Source organism: Juglans regia, chromosome 7 (genome assembly GCF_001411555.2).
Source record: "Juglans regia cultivar Chandler chromosome 7, Walnut 2.0, whole genome shotgun sequence".
NCBI classification, from domain to species: Eukaryota; Viridiplantae; Streptophyta; class Magnoliopsida; order Fagales; family Juglandaceae; genus Juglans; species Juglans regia.
Genome location: NC_049907.1, coordinates 50,395,812 through 50,422,748, shown reverse-complemented (window position 1 = coordinate 50,422,748; position 26,937 = coordinate 50,395,812). Strand labels below are relative to the sequence as shown.

General features: G+C 36.9%; 2 protein-coding genes across 2 annotated transcripts; one reads left to right on the top strand and one right to left on the bottom strand.

Annotated features, from left to right (window-relative positions):
- Positions 1–315: 315 nt before the first annotated feature.
- LOC108986375 (triosephosphate isomerase, cytosolic) lies at positions 316–5,176 on the bottom strand. The gene is made up of 9 exons (XM_018958992.2): positions 4,928–5,176; positions 4,529–4,604; positions 3,852–3,975; positions 2,846–2,930; positions 2,563–2,695; positions 2,012–2,106; positions 1,584–1,662; positions 674–756; positions 316–582 (listed from the first exon to the last, which is right to left on the bottom strand). Exons 1-9 carry the CDS (start codon positions 4,964–4,966, stop codon positions 532–534), a joined length of 765 nt encoding a protein of 254 aa, XP_018814537.1. The 5' UTR covers positions 4,967–5,176; the 3' UTR covers positions 316–531.
- Positions 5,177–13,360: 8,184 nt separating this feature from the next.
- LOC108986308 (DNA replication complex GINS protein PSF2) lies at positions 13,361–22,812 on the top strand. Its single transcript, XM_018958887.2, has 8 exons — positions 13,361–13,651; positions 13,726–13,800; positions 13,900–14,014; positions 20,572–20,671; positions 20,754–20,784; positions 20,864–20,956; positions 22,107–22,259; positions 22,479–22,812. The coding sequence occupies exons 1-8, from the start codon at positions 13,604–13,606 to the stop codon at positions 22,494–22,496; spliced, it is 633 nt and encodes a 210-aa protein (XP_018814432.1). The 5' UTR covers positions 13,361–13,603; the 3' UTR covers positions 22,497–22,812.
- The last annotated feature ends 4,125 nt before the right edge of the window (positions 22,813–26,937 follow it).

Below are 26,937 nucleotides of genomic sequence, written 5' to 3'. Positions count from 1 at the left end.
AATTTCTTAAAATAAAGCGAGAAGGTATAGCCTAAATACACATAGAGAGAACAACTAATTACAAGCTAGGGAAAAGACGGACTAGAAATTGACAGGCAATCGGTTCTTAAGTCGTTCGTAGTATGTGGGGCCATTTCTAGTTGGCCACCTTCACCTTAAAAGCATACACAGTTACACACACAAACAAATATATTATGACGTTTCTAATGAAAGTCGGTTCTTTTGTCATAGCTTCAGGGACGGGAAAATAAAATGGTAGTCTAGATACCATTGTACCAAATCAATCGCTTCCTCCAGGACACAATCGCAAGCATGTAGCCAAAACACGCAAAAGCATGTACAGAACAAAGTTTCTGGATGTCATACGCAGCATTAGTCATTTTTATTCGTAAATATTATCCAGCCGGTGATGCTGATTTGGATACAAACAGAACTTTCTCAAAAAAAGTAATTTTAAAATTTCATCACATGGATTTATGTCTCCCCATTCGAAAGCTAGAGGGTCTCACCTACTCAAACCCAGTACAAAGCTTAGGCACTTTTCTTAACCTGGGCAGACTTGATAATGTCAATGAACTCCGGCTGTAGAGAAGGCAGAGATGGAAAACATAAATAAGGGTGTGAAAAAAGAAGAGTTGTAAAAGAATAAACACCTAAGCAACAACACTATTACCTTAAGAGAAGCTCCCCCAACCAAAAAGCCATCAACATCGGGCTGAACAGCCAATTCCTTGCAGTTTGCCCCATTCACGGAACCTGCAACAGGTATGCAATTATATTAATGAAACAACAAAGCAAAATGGGAAGAACAAATGCTGAACTTCTTTAAAAGAGTGTGCAATCCCCACCCATTGATGAAACAAAATGAAAACACACAGCATGATCTGGCCTACAATAAGCAGAACATTGACAAGACCAGGAATGAGAAAATAAAAAATCCAAAACTTTATGGCAGACTGCAGTGTTGGCAGAGGCACAGATTCACACTGCCCTTTACTTCTGGATCTCAGTGTCAACCAAATTTAGTGGCGCCCAAATGACTTTTTCAACAGGCTAGGAAGCAACCGTGTCTACTCATTGCCCTTCGTTATCCAACAATCACAGACCTTGCCCAAAAATACTGTTATACCTAAATCGTTTGCAATCATTCTATAGAGAGAGAAGAGAATAGAGGACATCTATGGCTTCCATGAAAATTTGATAACAAAATACATAATTTCTGTTCTCTGATTTATGATGTCTAGAGAAAACCAAAATGTCCGCCCACAAGACAAATGGAGTCAAGTTTTTAAGGAAGCTAGATGTCCACCGAAAATATATATTTTTCGCTCTATCAGGGGGAAAGAAAAAAGATATGGAGGTTGCTCAATCAGGTGTTAATCAAGTTGATAGGTAGGCAAACGCATTCCAGTCATATAACATATCCCAAATTTGAACAAGCTGGGTATGTCCTAAATGGGCAAAAGCTAAAGTCAGCCACATAATTCATAAGTCAATGCATTTGACTTGTCTTCTAATTGAGAAAATGACAACCGCACAAAGGACAAAATCAAGTGCAATGAGGGATAGGATAAGGAAGAGACCTCCATAAATAATGCGGGTTGTTGCCGCCACTTCAGAACTGGTATTTGCGTGAAGCCATTTCCTCAATTCAGAATGTACCTGTCATATAGTTAAAAACCTTGTTTCAAAAAACTGAATGGTTAAGAAAAGAAGGCAACTTGAAGCAACAAGACCCACCAAACAGAAGAAATAAAAATTTGCATACAGATATGACCAAGAATCTCACGATTGTTAGTCAACTATGGTAGCACAATGCCCTCAATGTTTATCCTTTACATTTAGTATGTACAGAGAGCCAAATTTAGAAACCAAGGAGCACCTTTTTCTAACATATTTCTCCTATCAAAAGCATCATATTTACTTTCAGTATATTATAGAAACCCCTCTTAATTAAATGTGAGACTGACAAAAAAATGAAACTAATGAATTCATAAGATGAAAGCCTTACTTCCTGAGCCTGGGCTGGAGTTGCAACCTTCCCAGTACCAATAGCCCACACAGGCTCATAAGCCAAAACAACATTGGCCCAGTTTGAAACTCGTTCTGCAAGACAAATAACACCAGACATGACGATGACAAAGAATCAATGTAATCCTCAGAGCATGATTAACATGGTGAGCACAATGCACATAAATTTTAATACAACATAGCTTTCAATGAATACACGAAACATGGAGCCAGGCAAAGGAAAAATCATTTGTTAATAGATTTGGAACTCCCTCACGAAATAGTATTGCACTCATTATTTTATCTATATTATTTCGACGGCAAAGAACCTTTAGAAAGAAACTAAGGCACTATAGTAAAAAGACAAAAAGAAAAAAAAATTATAAAAGCACGATTACTAAACATAAGTACTTGTGAGACAACTTGCTTTATGGAGAAATAAATTCCTGTAGGACAGGGTAAACAAAGAAAACTTTGAACTGAACAGAATAAGCAGTGCCTCATTAAGGCCACATTCTAGTTTGTGCAATTACTTTAGATCGACCTATTTACCAGCAATTGCTTTAGTTTGTGCAGCAACAACATTCACAGTAGATCCAGATTCTCGCTGCTCAAGAGTCTCTCCAACACAGGCAATCACCTTCAAACCTTGTGCAAGTGCATATGCGACCTTATCTCCAACAAACTGAAATAAACCATTGAGAATAGTAATTATTACTTTAAAGGTACCTTAATGAATGTAAAAATAATGAGCACTTATAAAGTTGTAGCCATGATAAAATCAAATGTCATGACCAAAACTTGAGAAGTTAAGTGTTTTTAGAAACCAACTTACCTCATTTGACTCGTTTAATATAAGACGTCTCTCAGAATGACCAAGAATAACCCAAGGAATGCCCAAATTGACGAGCATCTCTGCACTGCACGTGGATACTAAATCAACTTTGCATGTTTTTGAATAAATAAATGCACACACATTGTCTGAGTAATGAAAAATCAGAATGAAAGATGGACCATGATAGAAATTTTGCCAACACATGAGCCACAAGGCTAAAATGGAGAATTCAGAGAACAACCATTACATTACTAAACCTACGCAACATTATTTACATCATTTTAAGTAACCACTTTGTTAATGCCTAAATTCGCATAACAGGTCGGAAGGAATTATTTCCGGCCCACAATGGTGATTCGGATTTCGATATGGTGCTCTTCACGTTCATCCATAAAATAAATAGTAAATAAAAATAGATAAAGAGAGACACAGAGATTTACGTGGTTCGGCATAAAAGCCTACTTCCACTGGTTTTTCTTCCACTACACATAGTGCCTCCACTAGATCTCTCTCAAAGGAGGCCTCGTCTTCAACCTCCTGAAACCCTAGATTTTTCTATTGTATTGAGCGATATGTAAGGCCATAAGAGATTGTAAAATCATCTATCATAGTGGATTTTGTCCAACAAAAAACCTATGGACGAAGGCTTTTATGCCGAACTACGTAAATCTATGTGTCTCTCTTTATCTGTTTTTATTTACTTATTTACTATTTATTTTATAGATGAACGTGAAGAACACCGTATCGAAGCCTGAATCACCATCATAACCCGGGAATAATTCATTCCTCCCTTCCGTCCTGTTATGCGAATTTAGGCATTAACAAACTTAATAAAAAAAGTCAAGATTCCTTTAAGAAACATTCTTCATTAAATAATTATCTCAAAAAAAGAAAACTTATATGTTTAACTAAAAAAACCTCGAAAATGCATCACAAAGTCCAGACATTTCACAATACAACCCATAGACCACGAGAAGATGAAAAGAACTACAGGATCATAGCATACCTGACCTCCCCTGTATAAGCACCTCCTTTTTTGACCCAACAATTTTGTGCCGCAACATGGAAATCAGGCCTCAACAAACTTTTTACCAATGGAAGAAAAACAAATGGAGGGCTTACCACAACCTCTGCAAGAACGTGTTTTCAATGCATTAAAAAAGCAACGAAGCAAAATAAATGTAGTTACTTTACCAATAAAGTGAGGATAAGTGTGGAAAATTTTGTCACATGCAAATGACAATAAGAAATAAGAACAACAATAACATTATTCGTCAAAATAAATATTTGAAAATTATAATTACAGCAGCCGGATTATATTATCTAACCGTGCCACTAAATTTGGATTAAAATAATATGGAAGTGAGAACTTCTGAAATCTTAAAAGATTAGCTGTTCCGTGGAACACGAAAAAGTTTCACCCGATGATAAATAAAATATTAACAAGCCGTAGTGAAAAAGAGTATATATTACAAAAAAAAAAAATTACGGCCAATACTGAAACTTTTATTACTTCCAATATTCAAGTTTCATTTCAAATAATGTTCTCCCTCATGCTGCAAAATCTAAAACCATAATAGCAAATTATGTATCATGCAGACGCTCGTAGTAACCGTAATACTGCAGAAATGAGCACCAAACAGCAATACTGATACAACAAATAGAATCCAATCATTCGCCTACCCACGACATCGTGTGGAGGCACTTGGGCTTCATTTAGTGTGGCCACTATCTTCTTCACCTCCTCAGTGGTTCCGTTCTGCATCCACAATCACGTTCAATTCAAGACAGGAAACACAAAACTATCTCTGTATATGTGTGCATTGTTTTTACCAAAATAAATAGATGAGCAAGCAAAACATTACCAAAATCTGCTCGACCGATAAAAACAACTAAAAAAAGTTATTGAACAAATAAATTATTCGCTAATGGCGGAGAAAAAAGTAAGATCGAACCAGCCGATCAAAAATATCAACTATTTAGATAGTTGCAACTTTACAGCACTCAATTTCACTTTCTCCATATTCTTTTTCTATCATACTCATTTTTCTATCGGCAACCAAACAAATAAAGAAGACTCACGCATTTCCAGTTTCCGCCGATAAAGAACTTCCTGGCCATCTTTCACAAATGATCGGAATTCGCAGAGTGTGTGCTGGCGATGATATCTGGATAGTTTGCTGGGCGATGATATCTGGGTCGGGGTTGAAGTGAAATTACAATTAAAGCCTCGAGTGTGGAATATGCTGTAAGCATCAGGCATCTATTGGTGTTAACGGGGAAAAGTGAGTCGGTGACAGCGGATGGGATGGGTAGTATCGTCAATAGAAGTAAAATGACGTGGTGGTCGAGATGAGCGCATGCAATATTGCAATCTGCTCACGCCTCACGGTCCATGTGGCTCTAGCCACAGGTTTTTGGGTCACAAAAAAGTGGGTGGTGATAATCGGATTGGATGAAGGGCCGCTGAACCCACGTAAATCTTACCTCCTTTATGGGCCACTTGTGCCTATCTCTTGAGACATTATTTGCAACAAAACACCCTTTTTCAATAAAGAAATATTTAAATAAAATGTTAATATGGAAATATTATTTGGCATAATATAGACACGTACTCATTCAATTAAGCATGCTTCGGTTAATTTGGAACTTGGCAAGATAAACCGAAATATTAAGCACTATATCATACTAACTAATGGGAAGATGCCACCATTGTTAATATTATTCACAAGTTTTTATGTGATCGTTACTTATATAAGTTCTTGAAATATAAAAAACTAATTAATTTTTGTTTTATGAAATGATTGTTGTATTCTCTTTTTTTTAATTAAGATAAAAGCCTCTTCCTTTTATTTTTTGTAGCTGCAGGTTGGAGTTTTGGGTAAGGAAAATACTACTCTTACTGTTAGTTTCTATCGCTAATTTTTACCGTTGTAAGTTTTTAATTTTTTTTTTATTATTATTTTTTACTTAATGATTAAGTAAATATTTTTTAATAATATTCTTATTTTTATTTTTTTAAATATATTTAAATATGTTAAAATATATATATAAAAAAATATTAAAAAAAACACATTCCAAAAGCTCTAGCGGGAGCCCCAGCGGGAGCTCCCAGCGGTGGGAGTAGCACCACTCTTTGGGTAATTGCCTAAGTGGTGTTACCCTTGGGTCAATATATACATACCACTCCTTATGACTAAGAAAGCTACTATTGAGACTGAAAAAATGAATCGATAGTGATGCCTAACTGACGTGGCGCTATTTGTTATATTAAAAAAATTAAATAGTCTGAGAACCCGTAACCCTAAACAAAGAGATTAGCCCTCACGCCTGCTTCCCTCCATATGTTGTAAATGGAGATGCCACACTCTTTTTTTCATTAAAATCTCAATGTGGCCAACCCAGATTCTCACATAAGGGGGAAAAAAAAGAACACCAAACCTACAAATTAATCTCCATAGTCGTAATGAGTTTGCATTGACCCTAGCTAACTGTTGCATGCTTTGGAAGATCTGGGCATGGGATTAGCCCACACGGGGCTGCGGCTTGATTGATGATGCAGCATCATTTTCTTCAATGATTTATTTTGCTAACATTGATTCTGTGAGTGATGAAGGGAGGGAGAAAGAGAGGGAGGGATGGGGGAGAGGGTTTACGGTTAAGTTGAGTTGGGGTCTCAGGTTTTCGTACATCTATTTCGTTTTCTACCATTTTTCTTTTTCTTATTTTTTTTTCCTTAATTTTTTAGAAAATTTTTTAGCATCAGCAACTATTTAGCAGCAGCCGGAGTACACCTTACGTGTCAACAGGAAAATTGTTTTCCCTCCTCTCTCAGTTCTGGACACAACCCACTTCAAATTCTTTTTAGTTCCTTCCCCCCCAACCCTCGCATCGCCTAGCTGGACCACAACTTACGTGTCGGTGCTTGCCTTTACAACCGCCATGCTTCTCATAGAGTGCATGCCGATAAGAGCCTGGTGGTGGGAGTCTTGGCCAAGGAAGACACTAAGGTTCGGTGCAGTTGCAGAGAGTTCTCGAAGAACAGAACCTCCAAGTAAAAGCAGGAGGCAACAAAGACCAAAGCATCATCATCGGTGGTGGATAAAAAGTCGATGAAAGAGGATGCGACTTTCTTGGCATGGTCAACTTGGGCGTAAATGGAATTGAGGGAAACCAGTTGTTTCAATTGGTCGAAGAAATTGGAAGAGGTGGTATGTATGAGGGTTAAGGAGTCGGTGTATGAAGTGGGGAAAACGATGGCGTTGTAAGTATAGCGATGGCAGTGCTGAAGAGCACGCCATTTGGCGGACATGTTTAACAAACTAAACAAATTGGAAGGAACCATGTTTCAATGACAAATGTGGAAACTCATTAGTGAGACTCTCGTTCACAAGGAAAAGGATGACGATTATATTTTCTTAAATTTGATATCTGGTATGGCTTCTTTTGCTTTTAATGCTAACACACACACACACAAATTGCATATGGCAGCTTGAAGTTGAAGAGGTGGTACCTTAACGAGTGGGAAAGGAAGGTTAGGGAGGAAGGTTAGGGCGAAGAGAAAAAAGGAAATTAAAAAAAAAATTGACACGTAAGGTGTGCTACAAACCAACCGTGAACGATAGCTTATCTATAAAAATCCTCATTTTTTTAATATAAAAAATAGCGGTCATGTCAGTTGTACACCATTATTGATCATCACTCTCAATCGCACATCATTTTCCTATAACTAATATATGTTATTTCTCTCACCATTCCTATTAAAAAAGAGGATGCATTTACAATAAGTAAGATTCATGACTTTATCATCCTATTTATTATTAATCAATAATCATGAATTGGTACATTCAACAAAAAAAGATCTGAAGAGAAAAATCTTAGTAATTTTAAAGTCAAAGAATGAGAGGACAGAGTCCAAATCTACATATAAGCTCTGGATCTGAACCCAAACCCACAATTAGGGGTGTAACCGATCCGGTCCGATACAATTTTTGGCAAAATTTAGGATCGAACTGGTATATACCGATTTTACATTTTTAAAAACCGATTACGCACAGGTTACCCCCTAAACCGGTACATCCAGTTTTACTGGTTCCGGTCCAATTCGATCAAATTTTTCAGTTTTAAAGTATATATACTAATTTATATATAGACAAAGTATATTACTAATTATAATATATTATTAGACTATTAGTATTAGGCCATAAAATGTAAATTATAATTAATATACATTATATACTAATGTATATTAGTATTACTAATTTATTAATGTATTATATACTTATCAAAAAGAATATATTGAGCATTTATTACGCCATAAAAATTTGGTAATAATATTTGAGTATTTTGTTTTTTTGGTAAATAATATTTTAGTGATCTTATTTCCAACTTTGGTATATAAATTCAAATATTTTGATATTTAGGATTTTTTTTTCAATTGATGTGATTTATCAATTTCAGTTTATTTTTAAATTTATTATTATATATAATATAAAAAATATTATATATAATATTAAAAAAATAATTTAAAATATATATTATATAGAACCGATCCGGCCCTAAAAAGCCTATAATCAAAACCGAACCAGTTCAGGCCGGTTTTGCCATTACGGAAACCGGTTTGGAATGGTCTGGTCCAATTTTTCGGTTTTATTTTACACTCCTACCCACAATGATTGGACTTATCCCATATAGCACTATGAAAAAAGATCTAAAATCTCCATTCTGAGAGCTAAAGGTAAGGGTGCTACCCGCACCCTACCCCCGGCATGAGTGGGGGTGGGGTTTGCTCTCCGGAATCTAACCCTACACCCAGGGGTGGGGCCCCCCGTCATGGTGCTAGGGGGACAGATTGGCCCCTGGTTCGTCTGCCCTCCACCCACCTAGGGCAGAAAACAACTGGAAAAGACCAAAAAATAAAAAACAACCAGGAAACAACAACAAATCTACAAATATATCCCTAAAATTCACGAACATATCATTCTATAATAAACTTAATAAATTACAAAGTACAAACGCCATGGCACACGGCAAAAAAGAAATAAAATATTTGTCACAACAAGACCACAGTGTGGTCGTGGGTATGAGAAAATGAACTAGGCCACGAATGGTCGTGACCACGCTGTTAGCTCTCTGGTTGTGGCCATGAACAGGCCATGCCCGTTTCTCATGGAGACCCGTTCGTGGGAACGAGTCTCAAGCTCCTATTTTTCTTGGGAGTTCTTGAAGTGGTCCATAACTTCCCTTTGAGTCTCCACCACGTCCATATAGCAGTTGGAATGTTCCTCATGATCAACTGAAATCGTGGAATACTTGACACATAGCCACCGAAAGCTTGATAGAAGCTTAGTTATAAATACTTCGGTTTGGTCTCCAAACTCAACCACTCAATCATCTTCAGTCTTACACCATCAAAATAGAGTGAGTAGAGTTTTAGAAGTGCCCAAACGAGAGAGAAATAGTGACAGAATGTGAGTAAACATCGATGGTCGGAGGTATGATTTATTGGGCATTTCAGTTTTCGATTCTTTTTAAGTGTTTAATTCCATATTTTAGAATCTTTATTAAGCTATCATTTGGTATCAAAGCCCAGTTTTATCTCTGACTTGGTGTTTATACATATGCTCTCTTTCCCTCTGATTTGGCCAAAAAATTTTGAAAATTTAAGTTTTGATTTTTGGTCGATTTTGGTTTGAAACAAGATTAGAAAATCATGTAGAAACTATTTCTAAGCTTTATAGGATTAAAAACATAGTTTTTGGCGTCAAAAATATTATTTTTGAGTTGCGTCTGCAACTGGGTCTAAAATGAGTCGGGTCTGCAACCGGGTTTGAAATGGGTAGAATGGACTCGGCTAGAGGTTGAAAACGAGCAAAATTTGAAAAATATAACTTTTTTGCAGTTTTTTTGAAAAGTGCCTTTTTTTTAGAATTTTCTGAATTTAGGCATTTATTTGGAAATATGTTTAATTTTTGCTCAATTTTTTATGCATGTAATATTTTTTGTTTTAATTATATGCAATTTGGATAATTAAATTGTGCAAATTTATTAACTATGCTCATATTTAGTTTGCGTGAATTGATTATTTTAGCTCTAAATTAATACATGCAATTTTTGGATGAGTATATATAGTTAAAAGCATGAAATTAAATTTTATGCATAATATTATAGTTTTAATTATCCAATGCCCGAAGAACGATTTTGAAAGAGAACAAATGAAGAACATTCCATATATTTTTTATGTTGGAAGCCTAATATATGCTCAGATCTGCACAATACCTGACATTGCATTTGCTGTGGAAATGTTGTGAAGATATCAGATTGATCCAGGTTTAGACCACTGGAGAGCTGCAAATAAAGTAATGAGTTACATTCAATGAACCAAAGACTATGACAATCTATAAGTAATTAGTTACTCAGATTCTGACTTTGATGACTATGTTGATTCAAGCAAATCAACATCATGATATATTTTTATAATGGCCGGTTGAGCTGTATCATAGAGGAGTGCCAAGCAAACCTTGACTGCCACTTCCACTATGGAAGCCGAGTTTGCCTCGTGTTTTGAGGCTACTTGACATAGTGTATGACTTAAGAATTTCATTTCTAGATTTAGCATTATGGATTTATCTCTAGGCCATTGAGAATGTATTATAACAATTCAGCTACTGTTTTTATGGTTAAGAACAACAAAAGTGGGAGTTGAAGTAAACAAATCGATATTAAGTATTTAGCAATAATAGAACATGTTAAAGAAAATAAAGTGATCATTAAGCACGTCAGCACTAAGTTGATGATCGCTGATCATTTGACTAAAGGCATGTCACCATTGAAATTCAATGATCATGTAATGAATATGAGACTTTGTTCCATTATGTAATTTTTCATTATATAGATAATGTTATTTTAATGAAATTCTTAATTATTGCGATGTATTTCTCGTATTCATGTGCACCTTAATTTAATTTTGAGAAAATTCATATGTGTAGGACCAAGAATAAACATAGAGTTTATTCATTAAGAAATTGTTGCAACATAAATTATAATATTTAATAAATAAATACATAGAAATATATGGAAGGTAATACTTGTCATTAGAGTACTTATCGCCACGATTCATGTATTTATTACTTAATACAGATTATCGATAAGTTTAAGATGAGACATTAAATTAGAAGTGTGGACTAAGTGGGAGAATATTAGCTCTCTGGTCGTGGCCATGAACAGGCCACAACTGTTTCTCGTGGAGACACGGATCTCCAGCTTCCCTTTTTCTTAAGAGTTTGAAGTGGTCCATAACTTCCCTATGAGTCTCCACCACGTTCATAGAGCAATTGGAACGTTTCCCATGATTAATTGAAGCTGTGGAATACTTGATATATAGCCACTGAAAACTTGATTGAAGCTTGGTTATAAATACTCCGTTTTGGTCCCTAAACTCAATCACTCAATTTTCTTCTGCCTTACACCATATAAATGAGTGAGTAGAGTTTTGAAAGTGAGTAGGCATCAATGGGCGGAGGTACGATTTATTGGGCATTTCAAATTTTTATTCTTTTTCAGTGTTTAATTATTATTATTATTTTTACTTGGGATGTAAGTATAAAACCAAATCGATTAAATCTCAAAACGATGCTTGCCATTTTATACTCAACAATTTGTTTATATATAGATATTTGATCATCTCCTCTCTAAACACCGCAACTTTTCTCTCTAAACCTAGCATCTTTCAGACCGGCTAGAGGGGGTGGGAGCTTCGGCTCCTTCCCCCTTCACTCCTTCCCGCTCCCTTTCTGTTTCCTTTGTCTTTTTGTTTTGTTTTGTTTTGTTTTGCTTTGGTTTTTTTTTTTTTTTTTTTTTTCCGTTTTTTCAAAGGCTAAATAAAGGGAGAATCGCCGTTCATGATCTTCGGGGTCTCTATAGACAACACGCGCCCCACCAGGAGGTTGCCCAGCCGCCGATCTACACGTCCACCGAACACGGCCCCAACTGGAGTGGAGCGTAGCCTGCACGCGCAAGACGAAAATTTCGAAGCTCATCGGCGCGTGGCCCTCATGCGCCACGAAGGAGCTCTTTGCCATTGCAACGCACGGCAACTCTCGAACCGGCGACTCTGGATCTTCCAAGACCGACCATTTGTTTTCCCTTCTGAGGCATTTTTGTGCACTGTTTCTCCCTTTTTACAGTGTTTTTAATGTAATTTATTTTTGCATTGTCTTTATTTTCAAGAAAACAAAAAACCCAAAAATATTTGTCCATTCGGACTTAGGCCCAAAGGGTGTTGTCCCCCCTCCGCTTAGTCGGTGATGTTGGGGTTTGGTTTCTCCATACCCCGTCCGATTGGTTATGGAGTTTTGTATTTCGTTACTGCAATCTCTGTCAGGAACAGAGTTGTGCTATCTCTTAGACTTCGGTCTTTAGAGATAAGCCGTCTGGACTAGATCGTGTCAGTCACAATAGTGTACTGGGATTCTACTAATATTTGTAATTGACTTGTTGTTTAAAGTCAAATTTGTATGTCCTCCTTAAATGAATGGAATGAGATCCGTTATTATAAAAAAAAAATTTGTTTATATATATGTACTATTGGACTAGGCTGAGACAAGGTATAATGCTGGCGTGCTTAGGCCAAGCTTGATCCCGCTCCTTCAAATATTGTTGGCGAGATTGCCTACGTCACCCAGGTGGAGCCAAGGCGGTGGACAGCAAGGTGGCTGCCCTGCCGCCAGCCCTACCCAAAGGTAAAGGAAAACAATAGTTTTGTTTGAATTATGGTACTTTCATTACAATTATTAAAAATAAGAAAAATACTATTAGACATAAATATATTTTACAAAAATAAATTCATAAACTAATGTGCTTTAATGTGGTTTGTTAGATCTATTTTATAATAAAATTAATTTTATAATCTGAAAATCTACATCAAGTCATGTTAACTTCTGAAATTATTTTTATATAATTCTTTAATGGCTAAAAATCTCTACAAATAAATTAATAACTATCTGAGTAATGCTATATACAGTCGTGGAATGCGTAAATGCTGAGCAGTCGTTTTGAAAAAGAGTGAGATTTACTATTAAAAAATTAATTTCTTTTCATATGGGTCTCGTATTTATTCACTTATTTCAAAGCGACTATGTGACACTTGCACACTTATAACTGCAAATATCATTTTTCTTATTTTTTGAAGAAAATTGATAACTATCTTTTTATGCTTTCACGTTAGTGCACTTTTGGACCTTTGGTATTGTGTTTGGTACTTTCTTTGTAAATAGATTTCAGATTCGTCTGTTTTTATGGATGAAATAAAATGAAATGAAATAGGTTGAGATTAAAGTTAATAGTTGAATAAAATATTATAATTAAATATATTTTTAATATTATTTTTGTTTTGAGATTAAAAAAAATTAAATTATTTATTTTATTTTATGTATAAATTTTAAAAAATTATAATAATTAGATGAGATGGAATGAATTGAATTGAGATAAATTCTTAATTCTCCCCTTCCCCTCCGTAGGTAAAATAAAAAAAAATGGAAAATTTGAACTTTCCCTCCTTATTCTAGAAAAGGTTATGATTTCTCGATCCAAATTTCAGTCACAATTTCGGGACGCAGTATCATATCCATCTCTGCTTCTAGTTTCTGCCAGTCTCTCTTTTTCTCTTTTTTTTCCCCAGCTCATCATCCTCTAATTCATCGTCATTCCAGATTCGGACCCTGTATAGCATAAACCCTAGATCCACTTACAAGTACAGATATGGCTGGCCAATCTGACCCTCACCAATCACTCTTCTCTGCCGAAGAGGTCGGTGTTTAGACGCTTGCGTGTGTCGATCCTTTCATTTTATTTTGGTTCTGATTCAAAACTTTTGTGCGCAGGTCGAGTTCATTGCGGAGGACGAGACGGTTGAAATCATCCCCAATCTCAGAATGGATGCTCTCAATTTCATCTGTGTATTTACCGTTCCTCCATTACCCTTCATCTTCATCTCTCTCCCCCAGTTGAATATATTACCTGTCAATGTGGTTGAGCTGTTTTTGATACAATGACAGGGGGATTTTGGTCCATTTTTCCCACAAATAGCTACTCAGGTGCCGCTGTGGTTAGCGGTGGCTTTGAAGAAGAGAGGGAAGTGCACTATTCGACCTCCACAGTGGATGTCAGTTGGTAAGCTTTTCCCAACCCCAATTTGTTTGTTCAAACACAGATATAGACAAACAAGCGGTAATATGAAAGGGGAAGACAAAGTAATTATCGTACATGTTCATTTGGCATCTCAAAGTTATAGATCCCAAATAAAAAAAATCTACAGTCTACATTTTGGATGTTAGCCTAATCCTTTAAAATCAACACAAGATTGAGTATCATCGTGCATCTCTGGCCAGATGATATTGGAGAGCTGGCAGATATGTACTTGCAGGGTTCTAACTCTTGCTGAAAATCAAGGGTTTGTATCATTGTATGGTTTTGGTTTTATATATGTTGAAGTCCATGCCCTGAGCAGTCATTGTTGACTGCTCAGCGCTTAACCCTCAACCCCCAGCGCCCAACCACCTAATGAATGCAACAATTAAATGCGTTCATACGTGAAGTAATGCGCCTATAAATTAAAACTTCAGACGAGAGCATCATACACCCAAGGAGAAAAGAAAAGAGAGAGAGCCGAGAGAGCTCTGAGAGAAAAGAAGAGAGTTGAGTTGAGTGGAGTGTGATCCTCCTCCTCTGTAATATTTTCTTGTGTTCCACTATTTATTAGTGAAGCTCTTTTCTGTGGATGTAGGCAGTTGCCGAACTACGTTAAATTCTTGGTGTCACTGAGTGCATGAGTGTACTCTTTTATTACCGCTTTTATCCCTTCCGCTGTGTTGATTTCCCCAACAAGTGGTATCAGAGTGTTTGTTGGAAGAAGTTTTTTACAGAAAACTCGGTTTTAGTGTGTAGCTCAGTTTTCAAATTTAAGCATATCACTGTGTTCGTCTCATCCAGACAAGAAAAGCGGTGGAAACCAGAGGCCAAACGGAGGCCACACGCGCTCCCATGCGCCGTTTGAAGATCGGAGAGTGAGACCCACTCTCGACACGCGTCCCACGCGCCAAGTAGAGTCTCTAGCGCGTGATTCCCACGCGCATACACGCGCCACACGCGCTCCAGAGAAGACTTGCGCGTGAAGTTCACGCGCCCTGACGTGTTCTTGACTCCATAAAGCGCGTGAGGGACACGCGCCTACGCGTTCCACGCGCACCAGAGGAGTTCAGGCGCGTGAGTTACACGCTCCTACGCGTTTTGTTCGCGCCACGCACTGCACGCGTGACAGAGTTCCTGTTTTGGTTCTTTTGCTCATTCCTTGTGCTATCTGAGTCCGATTTTGACGAAACAAGACTCGTTTCTAACAAAATCAGACGTTCCGGACACAACGGTGCTGTCCATTTTTTGATATTCCACCTCGAAGATCCTGTACTTGCATTTTGTATTTAGAACAGTCTAAATCCATGGAGGATTCAGCATCAGGCGCCATGATAAAGCTGACTGCCTCAAACTACAGTCTTTGGAGACCTCGAATGGAGGATCTCTTGAACTGTAAAGATCTGTTTGACCCTTTGGAAGATGAAGGGAAGAAGCCAGATGAAGTTACGGATCAAGTGTGGAGAAAGATGCACAAGAAGACTATTGGTCAGATCAGGCAATGGATTGACCATAGTGTTTTTCACCACGTGGCCCAGGAGACGGATGCATATAACCTCTGGAAAAAGTTAGAGGATATGTATCAGGCTAAAACTGCTCGAAACAAGGCCCTCTTGATGAGACGGCTTGTTAACTTGAAGTTGAAAAGCGATACCTCTGTTGCAGAGCATACTAGCGAGTTTCAAAACCTAGTTAACCAGCTCGGGTCCGTCAACCTGAATCTTGGCGATAAAGAACAAGCCCTGCTACTTCTCAGTTCATTACCAGACAGTTGGGAGACGCTGGTGGTCTCCCTAAGTAACTCTACTCCAGATGGCAAACTTACCATGACGATGGTTAAGGATGCCCTGTTTAATGAGGAGGCCAGACGAAAAGAGACAAGCATGAATCAAACTCATGCCCTTGTCACCGAGAGTAGAGAAAGGCCTCAAGGTAATGATAGAGGGAGAAGTGGAGGCAGAAACAGAGGGAAGCCTCAACCACGTGGAAGGTCCAGCAGTAGCAGGAACCAGCAGACGGGTAACATAAAATGTTACCACTGTGGCAAAGAAGGCCACATGAGGAAACACTGCCGCAAGTTTTTAAGGGAGCAAGGTCAAAGCAGTAAGCTGAAGAAAGAAGATGGTGAAACCCTTGTCACTCTTTCTGGAGATGTGGCAATACTCTCCACCAGTGACGAGACGTGTCTGCACGTTGCAAGCCATGATGTTGAGTGGGTGGTAGACACAGCAGCATCATACCACGCCACTTCCCACAGTGAATTTTTCACTACGTACAAAGCAGGAGACTTTGGTACGGTAAGGATGGGGAATGCCAGTTCCTCGAAGATCGTGGGTGTTGGCGAAGTGCAGATAAAAACCAACGTTGGTTGCACCATGGTGTTGAAAGATGTTCGACACATTCCTGACCTTCGGCTCAACCTGATTTCCGGGACAGCCCTTGATCGACAGGGCTATGACAGCTACTTCAGCAAAGGCACTTGGAAGCTGTCACAAGGTGCCATGGTTGTCGCCCGAGGACATATTTGCGGTACGTTGTACAAGACCCATGTGAAGATCGGTTCTGATAGCCTCAATGCAGTGGAAGACGAGGCATCACCGAATCTGTGGCACAAGAGACTCGGACACATGGGTGAGAAAGGGTTGGATACGCTTGCGAAGAAGGCACTCATCAAAGTTGCCAAAGGAACAGCGTTAAACCCTTGTGAGTACTGTTTGTTTGGCAAACAATGTAGAGTCTCGTTTAAATCCTCTACGAAGAGAAGATCAGAGTTGTTGAGTCTGGTACACTCTGATGTATGTGGTCCCATGGAAGAAGAGTCATTGGGAGGTAACAGATATTTCGTGACATTCATTGATGATGCTTCACGAAAGGTCTGGGTATATGTTTTGAAGTCAAAGGATCAGGTCTTCGAGCACTTCAAGAATTTCCACACCCTAGTGGAAAGAGAGACGGGAAAGAAGTTGAAGTGCCTGCGAACGGACAACGGAGGAGAATATGTCTCCAAAAGGTTCGCTGCATACTGCGCTGATCGCGGTATTCGACATGAGAAGACGGTCCCATATACCCCTCAGCACAATGGTGTAGCCGAAAGAATGAACCGGACCATCATTGAAAGAACAAGATGCATGCTCAGTATGACCAAGTTACCAAAGCCATTTTGGGGTGAAGCTGTTCTAGCTGCCTGTTACCTGATCAACAGATCACCTTCTGCACCACTGGAATTTGAAATTCCTGAGAAGATTTGGTCTGGAAAAGATGTCTCTTACTCTCACCTGAGAGTATTTGGGTGCAAAGCCTTTGCACACGTATCCAAGGAGCTGAGACAGAAGCTCGATGTCAAGTCAACTCCATGTATCTTTGTTGGATATGGAGATGAAGAATTCGGATACAAGTTATGGGATTCAGTGACAAAGAGAATTGTCAGAAGTAGGGACGTTGTGTTCCATGAAAACCAGAACATCGGAACTGAAGCTTCATCAAGAGAGCTTAGTTCCGATACTCCAAATCCTGCACCATTACAGTCCGCCACAGATAATGAGGAAATGCAGGATCGAGATCCAGAAGCAGAAGAAGAAGCTCAGGGTATTGAGCAGGGGGAGCAAGAATCCTCTCCACCAGCAGCTGGTGTACCACCACAAGGGTTAGATGGTGACGAACCTCCTTTGGTTGATGAACCAAGAAGATCGGCAAGAGGCCGCCTACTGATTCCGTCGAGGAGATATCCGGAATCAGACTATATTCTGCTTACTGATGAGGGGGAGCCTGAGAGCTTCCAGGAAGTTCAAACTCATGCTGATAGAAGCCTATGGGTGCAGGCAATGCAAGAAGAGATGAGTTCTTTGCAGAAAAATCAGACCTATGAGTTGGTGAAACTTCCTGAAGGAAAGAAAGCCCTAAAGAACAAATGGGTATTCAAGCTGAAGAAAGATGGCCAAGGAAAGCTGATGAAGCACAAGGCCAGATTGGTTGTCAAAGGATTCCAGCAGAAGAAGGGAATCGACTTTGACGAGATATTTTCTCCGGTGGTGAAAATGATGTCGATCCGAGTCATACTCGGATTGGTAGCCAGCTTGAATTTGGAACTCGAACAGATGGATGTGAAGACAGCCTTTCTCCATGGAGATTTGGAGGAGGAAATCTATATGGAGCAACCAGAAGGGTTTGCAGCTCCAGGGAAAGATCACTTAGTCTGCAGGCTGAAGAAGAGTCTCTATGGCCTCAAGCAAGCGTCGAGGCAATGGTACAAGAAGTTCGACTCATTCATGATGAGTCATGGTTACAAGAGACTTGTTGCAGATCAGTGTGTCTATGTTCGAAGGTTCCAGAATGACAAGTTTGTCATACTCATTCTTTATGTTGATGATATGTTAATCATTGGTGAGGATAGGTCCATGATTAACAAACTAAAGAAGGAACTATCCAAGTCCTTTGACATGAAGGACTTAGGCCCAGCACAGCAAATTCTGGGCATGAAGATTGTTCGTGATAGGAAAGTCAAAAGGGTGTGGCTATCACAACAAAAATATGTTGAACAGGTTATTAGACGTTTCAACATGGGAGATGCTAAGCCAGTCAAAACTCCACTTGCAAACCACTTCAAATTGAGCAAGAGCTCGTGTCCTTCTTCAAAGAAAGAGATTGAAGAAATGGAAGCAATCCCCTACTCTTCAGCAGTAGGAAGCCTGATGTATGCAATGGTTTGTACCAGACCAGATATTGCTCATGCTGTAGGCATGGTGAGCAGATTCCTTTCAAATCCAGGAAAGGATCATTGGGAAGCAGTCAAGTGGATTCTCAGGTACCTGAAAGGTACATCGAATATGTGTTTGTGTTTTGGGGGAGCTAAACCAGTTTTGGAAGGCTATACAGATTCAGATATGGCAGGAGATCTGGATAGCAGGAAATCTACTTCGGGATTTCTCTTCACCTTTGCAGGAGGAGCTGTCTCTTGGCAGTCCAAGTTGCAAAAGTGTGTTGCTTTATCCACAACAGAGGCAGAGTACATTGCCGCAGCGGAAGCTGGGAAAGAGATGTTGTGGATGAAGCGTTTTCTCCAAGAACTAGGAGTTAGTCAAGAGGACTACAAGGTACATTGTGATAGTCAAAGTGCTCTAGACTTGAGCAAGAATTCAATGTACCACTCCCGCACCAAGCATATTGACATCCGCTATCATTGGATACGCGAAGCGATGGAACAACAGCTGTTGAAGCTTGTGAAGATCCATACGAAAGAGAATCCAGCGGACATGCTGACGAAGGTGGTTACAAGTGAGAAGCTTGAGCTATGCAGAGACATAGTTGGGATGGAGAACATATAGGTAAATGGGCATGGAGGGGGAGAATTGTTGAAGTCCATGCCCTGAGCAGTCATTGTTGACTGCTCAGCGCTTAACCCTCAACCCCCAGCGCCCAACCACCTAATGAATGCAACAATTAAATGCGTTCATACGTGAAGTAATGCGCCTATAAATTAAAGCTTCAGACGAGAGCATCATACACCCAAGGAGAAAAGAAAAGAGAGAGAGCCGAGAGAGCTCTGAGAGAAAAGAAGAGAGTTGAGTTGAGTGGAGTGTGATCCTCCTCCTCTGTAATATTTTCTTGTGTTCCACTATTTATTAGTGAAGCTCTTTTCTGTGGATGTAGGCAGTTGCCGAACTACGTTAAATTCTTGGTGTCACTGAGTGCATGAGTGTACTCTTTTATTACCGCTTTTATCCCTTCCGCTGTGTTGATTTCCCCAACAATATATAGCCAAGTCCTTTAGGCGTTTATGTGATTATTGGTCATGGAAGAACATATCAAAAGCAAGATATATTATCTTTTGGGAACTCTAATGGTTGCCAGGGAGATCTATAGGATACTTCCTATCAACTTAGTAAACCATCCAGGGAGAAGTGGCTGTATGAATATTTGCTGGCCCTCTCAGCAATGAAAAAATATTTGTAGGAACATTCCAGTATGCAAATGTGGTTATCTGCAATACAAATAGAAAATCAATGGTGCAGATTCAATAAGACATGCTTTTTCATTCTGTTCCAAGTCAAGAATCCTGGTTCAGTTTTATCAATCTGGCATTTTTGTTTTTATCCAGGTTTGTCAGTTTGATAATGTTTCAAATTGTGGGCTGTCAAGGTTTAAACTTAGTTAACCATACTTTTTAATATTGTAGCATTGGTTTCTTTTACTTTTAGAGTATAATTCTAGCATCACCTGTTATGCTAATGTTTATATAGGTTCAACTGCTCTAGGTCTCTATGGTAGCTTTCTTCAAATTAGCTGTTAGCACTACAGTTCCTGCAAAGGTGCCAGTTCAATAAACTGGCTGTTCATCCTTTTTTTCTTGGGTTTCAATTAGTTGAATGCCACATTTACCTATTAAAATAATAGTTGAATGTCACATACCTTTAAGTCCTAGAGTATGGCTATTATTCATGCTGTTTAGTTTGTGTCTCTTTGAAACTGATAGGTTTTATATTTTTGCAACACTCAAGTAAAATTAAGAAATGGGTTCTTATCATTTCATGCTTTGTGGAAACTAGAAAAGTTGACACAGGTTTTGGAAGCTGAGCGAGATTCTCAACGAATGTTTGAGCAATTACCATTTCATTACGTAGAAATCTCCAGACTTCTTTTTGACCAGTACGTATTGAAATATTTTTTACCTGCCTCTATCTTTATCACTTAATGATACTGATGTCAAACATAAATTTGTGGATGACAGTGCACGTGATGACATCCCCGATGTATACATGGTGAGTTTATGATTCTCTAATCTTGCCTAGATGTGCATTTAATCTTTTGTATAGACTTTGATGTAGATATTTTATGTAGGCGAGGTCTCTTATTGAGGACATCAGAGATGTAAGGTTTCATAAAGTCGAGACTAATTTAGAGACACTTACTGAGCGTGCATTTGCTTTGAAGGTATACATTTTATTCCCCTTTGTGAATCTACTGATGCTGCATACTATTAATTGTATGTAGTGGAATCTAGTTTAAGAGCTTGTTTGGATAATGAGATGAGATGAGATTTCACATCATTTCCTTCTCAAACACAATGTTTTTCAATTTCAAATCTCCAACTTTTTCATCTAATCATGACCTAATCATTACAACTTTTACAAATTTTACAAATTTTAAAAGAAAATACAAAAATAATACAACTTTTTCAAACTTCAAAACAAAAATAATATTAAAAAATAATATTTAAATATTTTTTTAACCTTATAATATTTTTATTCAACCTTTTCTGTCATTTCCCAAAAGCCAATAAAACATTTTAACTCAAAAATCAATTTTGAATTTTGAGATACTCCAAGTGTCCAAAAGAGTCCTAAGTTGGAGAGGGTAGAATTCATTGTTAACGTCAGAAGGAAAAGTAGTGCAAGTGTGAAGGTTATTGTCCTCTTACTTGCTTTGCATCTATAACCTCTTAAGTTAAACAATTCGTAGTGATGATTTCAACCATCTAACAATTGACTCAGTCTTGCTGTTTTGTATGTGCAATGAAGTGCATGCAAGATTGAACCTACAGTGAGATTTCTATGATTTTGCAGTGTCAAACGGAAAGAATAGGGAGTGAGAAGGAGCATAAATTCACCATTTGACAATTAGGGTCAACTTGATCTCGCGTTAACCTTCTCAATAGATAACTGGACGTGAAGTCCACTTTTCCAACTTAAACCATGCGGTTGATTGCATGTATGCCTCATAAACTAATGTAAGCAATACATCCAAACCTAAGAATCTTGGTGAAGCAGCCCTCTGTTTCTATAACAATGGAAAAACAAAACAAATGCCTAAGTTATGCTACTACCTGAAAGAGACTTGATGAAAATGTCTGTATAATGGTTATTCTCTCTGGTTTTTCTATAACTTGTAGCATGGAGTGCGATATTGTTTTTGTTTTCTTACGAGTAATTTGATTCACTGTTTAAGCAGTTTATATGTGAATGTGCCTTACTGTGTATTGGTTGAGAGAATGGGGAGCTAGAGGAATGATAATATATCTCTAGTGGCCATAGTTTTTCTACTCTGATTTTTGTTCTCCTAATCTTTTTTACCTGAATTGCAGATAAATAATCTATCTGCAATGGAAGTGAATATAGTTCGCCCATTTGTCGGGAGAGCCCTACAGGCATTTTATAAGCACGATAGTCTGGAGCTGATACCAGATCAAGAGAGAGTGTCTGATAGACGGCCACAAGTAGCTAATAATGCAACAAGAGTATGTTCTTGTTAACTTGCCTTTTACCATTTTATTTATTTTCTTTTATCATTTATGAGGATAATAGAAGGTTTCCCACAAAGCTCATTGTCTTTGATTACTTGGTTAATGTAATCAAAGCATGTCTGAAGGTAACAAAGTGGTTTGCTAGCCTATTACAAAATATATTATTTTCAACAGATGATAGTTCATTGTCTAATTAGTCCTCTTGTTTTCCAGCGGCATCTGCGGCGATAATATCATCTCGTCTATTGACTATCCATCCTGATCAGAAAACAATACTTTCTGCTTACTAGTTTGGAGGTATACCTGTCCTCATAATCTGACTGATTTTCTTTGTTATAATGAAATAATATCCTTTGAGTTCAACTCAAACCCTTCACGCTATTGATTAGTTTTATTTTCTTAATTAGCTACAAAAATTTTGATACATGTTGTCGCAGTTGTGCTATTTAGCACTTTTTATGTTTAGGGGTGATGAACAGATTGATATATTTAAAAAAGAGAATGCATTTGTGGGAAGTTATCTCTGCATTAGTGGTCCACTTTGCCAAGCCACCTATGCCTTGTCATATGGTTGAGGGCTCTAGAAGGTAAAGTCAGCGTGTGGTTGAGGTAGCAACAAGACTTGATTGTTGTGAATTTTGGGATGACTTTAGATAGAAGTGTTCAACCCGAATTAGTTGGATTGCAGTGATATGTTGACTGTTCTGCGCTGTTTAGTACCATATCATTTGCACTGCAATCTACATGTCTATTGCTCGTAGGGCTGAGCACCGACGGTTTCGGAGTTGGAGGGCCCAACCTCTGACTCCGACTTTGTCGGAGGTCGAATCCAACCTCCGACTCCGACATGTAGAGAATCCGCTCCGCCTCCGACTTTGACTTGTTGGAGCGGAGTCGAATTTTTTGACTTTTTTTTTTAAATTTTTTTTTAACTTTATATTTGACCCACTTTTAAAAAAAATAAAAATAAAAATTGTGGGCTTTCAAATTTCAATTTTCTCAAAATCACAATCCAAACTTATTAAACTTTTGATTATAATAAAAAAATACAACTAAATAAAACAAATAACATACTAACATACATTCAAAAATTAAAAATAAAAAGAAAGTCCTATTTTTATATGTACTCTCATCATCCATGATTCCATATCCACATCCAACTAATCGCTACAATAAACACAAAGACCCCGTATACAAGATGAAGATTAAAAAATAAGGCACCGTATAGTTACTATAGTATACTATTATAATTACTATGAATCTATTTTTAATTATATTATATATATATAATATATATTATTATATATATGAATATTAAAAAAAAAGGCACCGTATATGAAATGAAGATTCAAAAAATAGTATTACTATTTTATATATAATATAGTATTAATATATTATACTATTAGTCTATTACTATATCTAATAGTATATTTACTAATACTATAGTATCATACTATTAGTATGTTAGTGATTTAATATTATATATATATATATATATTAAATCTCTAATCTCTTATACTTGATATATATATATTAATATATATAAATATTAGTAATACACTAATAGTATTAGTATATTAGTTTAGTATTAGTTATACTAGTAGTGATATTAGTTATACCAATAGTTATATTAGTATTAGTTATTATTAATACTATATATAGTTATAGTGATTTAGTATAACTATATTAGTTATAGTGATTTTAATTTAGTATAATTATATAATACTATTAGTATAAGTCACTATACTAACTATATCACTATAGTTAATAGTATCATATAGTAATATAGTATTAGTAATTAATACTATAGTGATTTTTGTAGTAATTTATATATAGATTTAAAGTGGATTACTAATAGTATTAGTATTAAACCATAAATTTAATTAATATATTAATGTATATTAGTATTACTAATATATTTATCAAAAGAAATATGTTGAGAATTTATTAAGTCAAAAAATATAATTAATACAAGATATTGTTATATAAAATTTATATGAATAATACTTTAGTTATTATACATTAGTATTATATGTTATTCTAAATTTATAGATTTGTGTTTATCCATTAGTATTATTTGTTGATGTTATTATGCATCTTAGTGTTTATAGTATATTATATATACATTAGTATTACATGTTATTATATTTATACATTAGTAGTTTAGTGTTACAACTTACATGTAACATGGTAGTAATATTGTAAATTTGTAATAGTATGATATTTACATATAGTCATATACTAAATTATTATTATTTATTAGTCAATTTAGTCTATATATTGTAGTATAAATATATTATTTAACTAGTATATTATTGAGTTTAACTAATTACATAAGATATAGTTGTATAAAATTTAAATGATTAATATATAGAAAAATACATATTTTTATAAAATATGTATAAAATCGGAGTTGGAGGTAGAGTTGGAGGACCAAGTCGGAGGTGGAGGCGGATTGTCGGAGGCAGATCGGAGCGGAGTCAGTTCTTCAATGACTCCAACTCCGATTTCCAATAGAAAAAAACTCTGACTCCGACTCCGACTTGTCAGAGTCGGATTTTTGTTCAGCCTTAATTGCTTGATACCTGGGTTGTGGGTTTGTTGTTGAAGTTTCTGTCTATTTGTATCATATTTTAGGTAGCTCAACGTGATCATCAATTTGTTTGATATGTTGTTTGATTCATGGTTATCAAACTTTCATTTGACAAATAATTAATTGTTTGGAGAGTGATTATTGTTCAAATTTAGATCTTTCACATTATTCTAGAGAAGATAAATTTCGTTGAATCTAATTATGGTTGTCTTGAAATGTCACCATTGCTGGTTTTTGGTGTTGAATTTACAATATTTGTATGGTCAAGAAAGGCCTGAAAAAGAGTCATTGAAAAAATGTTATTTGGAGATGAATTTACAAGATTTATGGTTAAGAACCGTGGTAAAACGGTTGGGTGGCTTTTGCTTTTTCGTGATTATCAAAATGGAGCTACATTTGAAACTCGTATGATGTTAATGTGTTGTACCTTTTCCGGTGCGCGTTACTTCTGACGCCGAACTGTACGGTAACAGTTATGTTATTTAGGGCTCGGCATGCCCTCTGTTAACAGAATACTTTAGTACCCAAACCCAAACTTAGAAAGGAGTATTTGGGTGTTAAATGTTCCGCCAGAAATCCGAGTTTTAATAGTATAAATGTTTGGTTTGGTTAAACAGATTAGATAAGATAAGATAAAATGAGATGAGATTAGATAAAAATTAAATAAAATTTTTATTCTAGAATTTGAAAATTTTGAATAATTTATTATATTTTATATGAGAATTTGAAAAATTTATAATGATTAGATAAAATGAGATAAGATGATGGTTTGTATAACTAATCAACCTAAATCTAAACTTAGAAAGTTTATTGGGTAACACAGACATAATTAGTCTAATACTTTGCTCTAGAGCGATTATGACTGTTTTGAGCAGCACCCAATAACAAACTGACATCTCACCATTAAACAAAAAAAAAAAAAATTCCTAAGGATGACTACATTAGATTATTATCTAAAATACCTTAAAACGTATTTTCCTTCATTTCCTCTTTGTTGCTATCTGTTGTGCCCCTTTGTTTTTCTCCATTAGTCGTCGCCGCCAGCCAGTCCGAGGTTCAACCAATGATCTGGGTTTCGAGTGGGTGAGGGAGCTGGATTCAGTGCGGTGAGGTCCCATTCTGGATCTAATGGATGAGCTACGTGGCAGAAGTACATTGAAGTTGTCAGCTCTTTGGACTGACAGTTTGGAAGTTATTCTCTTAGTTTAAATTATGTTTGTTTCGTGATTCGTCAATGTATGTCAGGTGTGGCATACTTGTTAGACCCTCACGTTGAGTTACCTCTAAAAGAGTCGCACATGCCCTCGTTATGATGGAGACATGCACTTTGGTGAGTCCACAACTATGTCTTGGCTCGTAAGGTGACACGTGGTCCCTAACAATACTGTGCATAATAAATTATTTTAGAAATAAGATTCTTTCTTGCTTAGGGGAAAGGGGGAGATGTGTTCGGATCCTGAAGAAGCCAGGGTAGACAGCGCCAGAATGTGCCTCATGTTCCAATACGTGTGGCCCACCCGAAATTATGGATAAGTTAAAAGTTGTGTTGCACATGCAGGTGGGTTTTCTAGGCTTTATTGTCACGGTAACTTCGACGTAGAACCCATAAAATTAGGGCAAAGGATGCCCCGTTGTACGCGACTCCGAGGGGGACTATTCTATCCAAGAATGTCTGCACCTCGTTGTCTTGCATGAAAACCTTGTCACACCGACGAGATTTGGTGACAACTACGGTCCCTTTTTTTTAAAAATTTTCTTGAGAATAATAATTAAAAAAGCTCTCTTTTAGGGCATAACTTGGTTGTTGGGGAACTAATTTTGTAGATTAATCTACATTTTTTAGCACCCAGAATTGTTTATTTGTCTAAGAGTACGTACTTAGCTGTGCTTTAAATCTTTTATTATTATTTTATTTGTTTCTTTGACGGAGCAATTAATTAGATTCCCTCTTTAAGGTTTACTTTTCTTGTAATCATCAGATTCCATTTTTAAAGAACGAGCTCGCTCCTTCAATATTAATTAGCAATAAAGAAAGTAAATCCAGTGAGATTGGTGGTTCATTCATATCCATGAATTTCA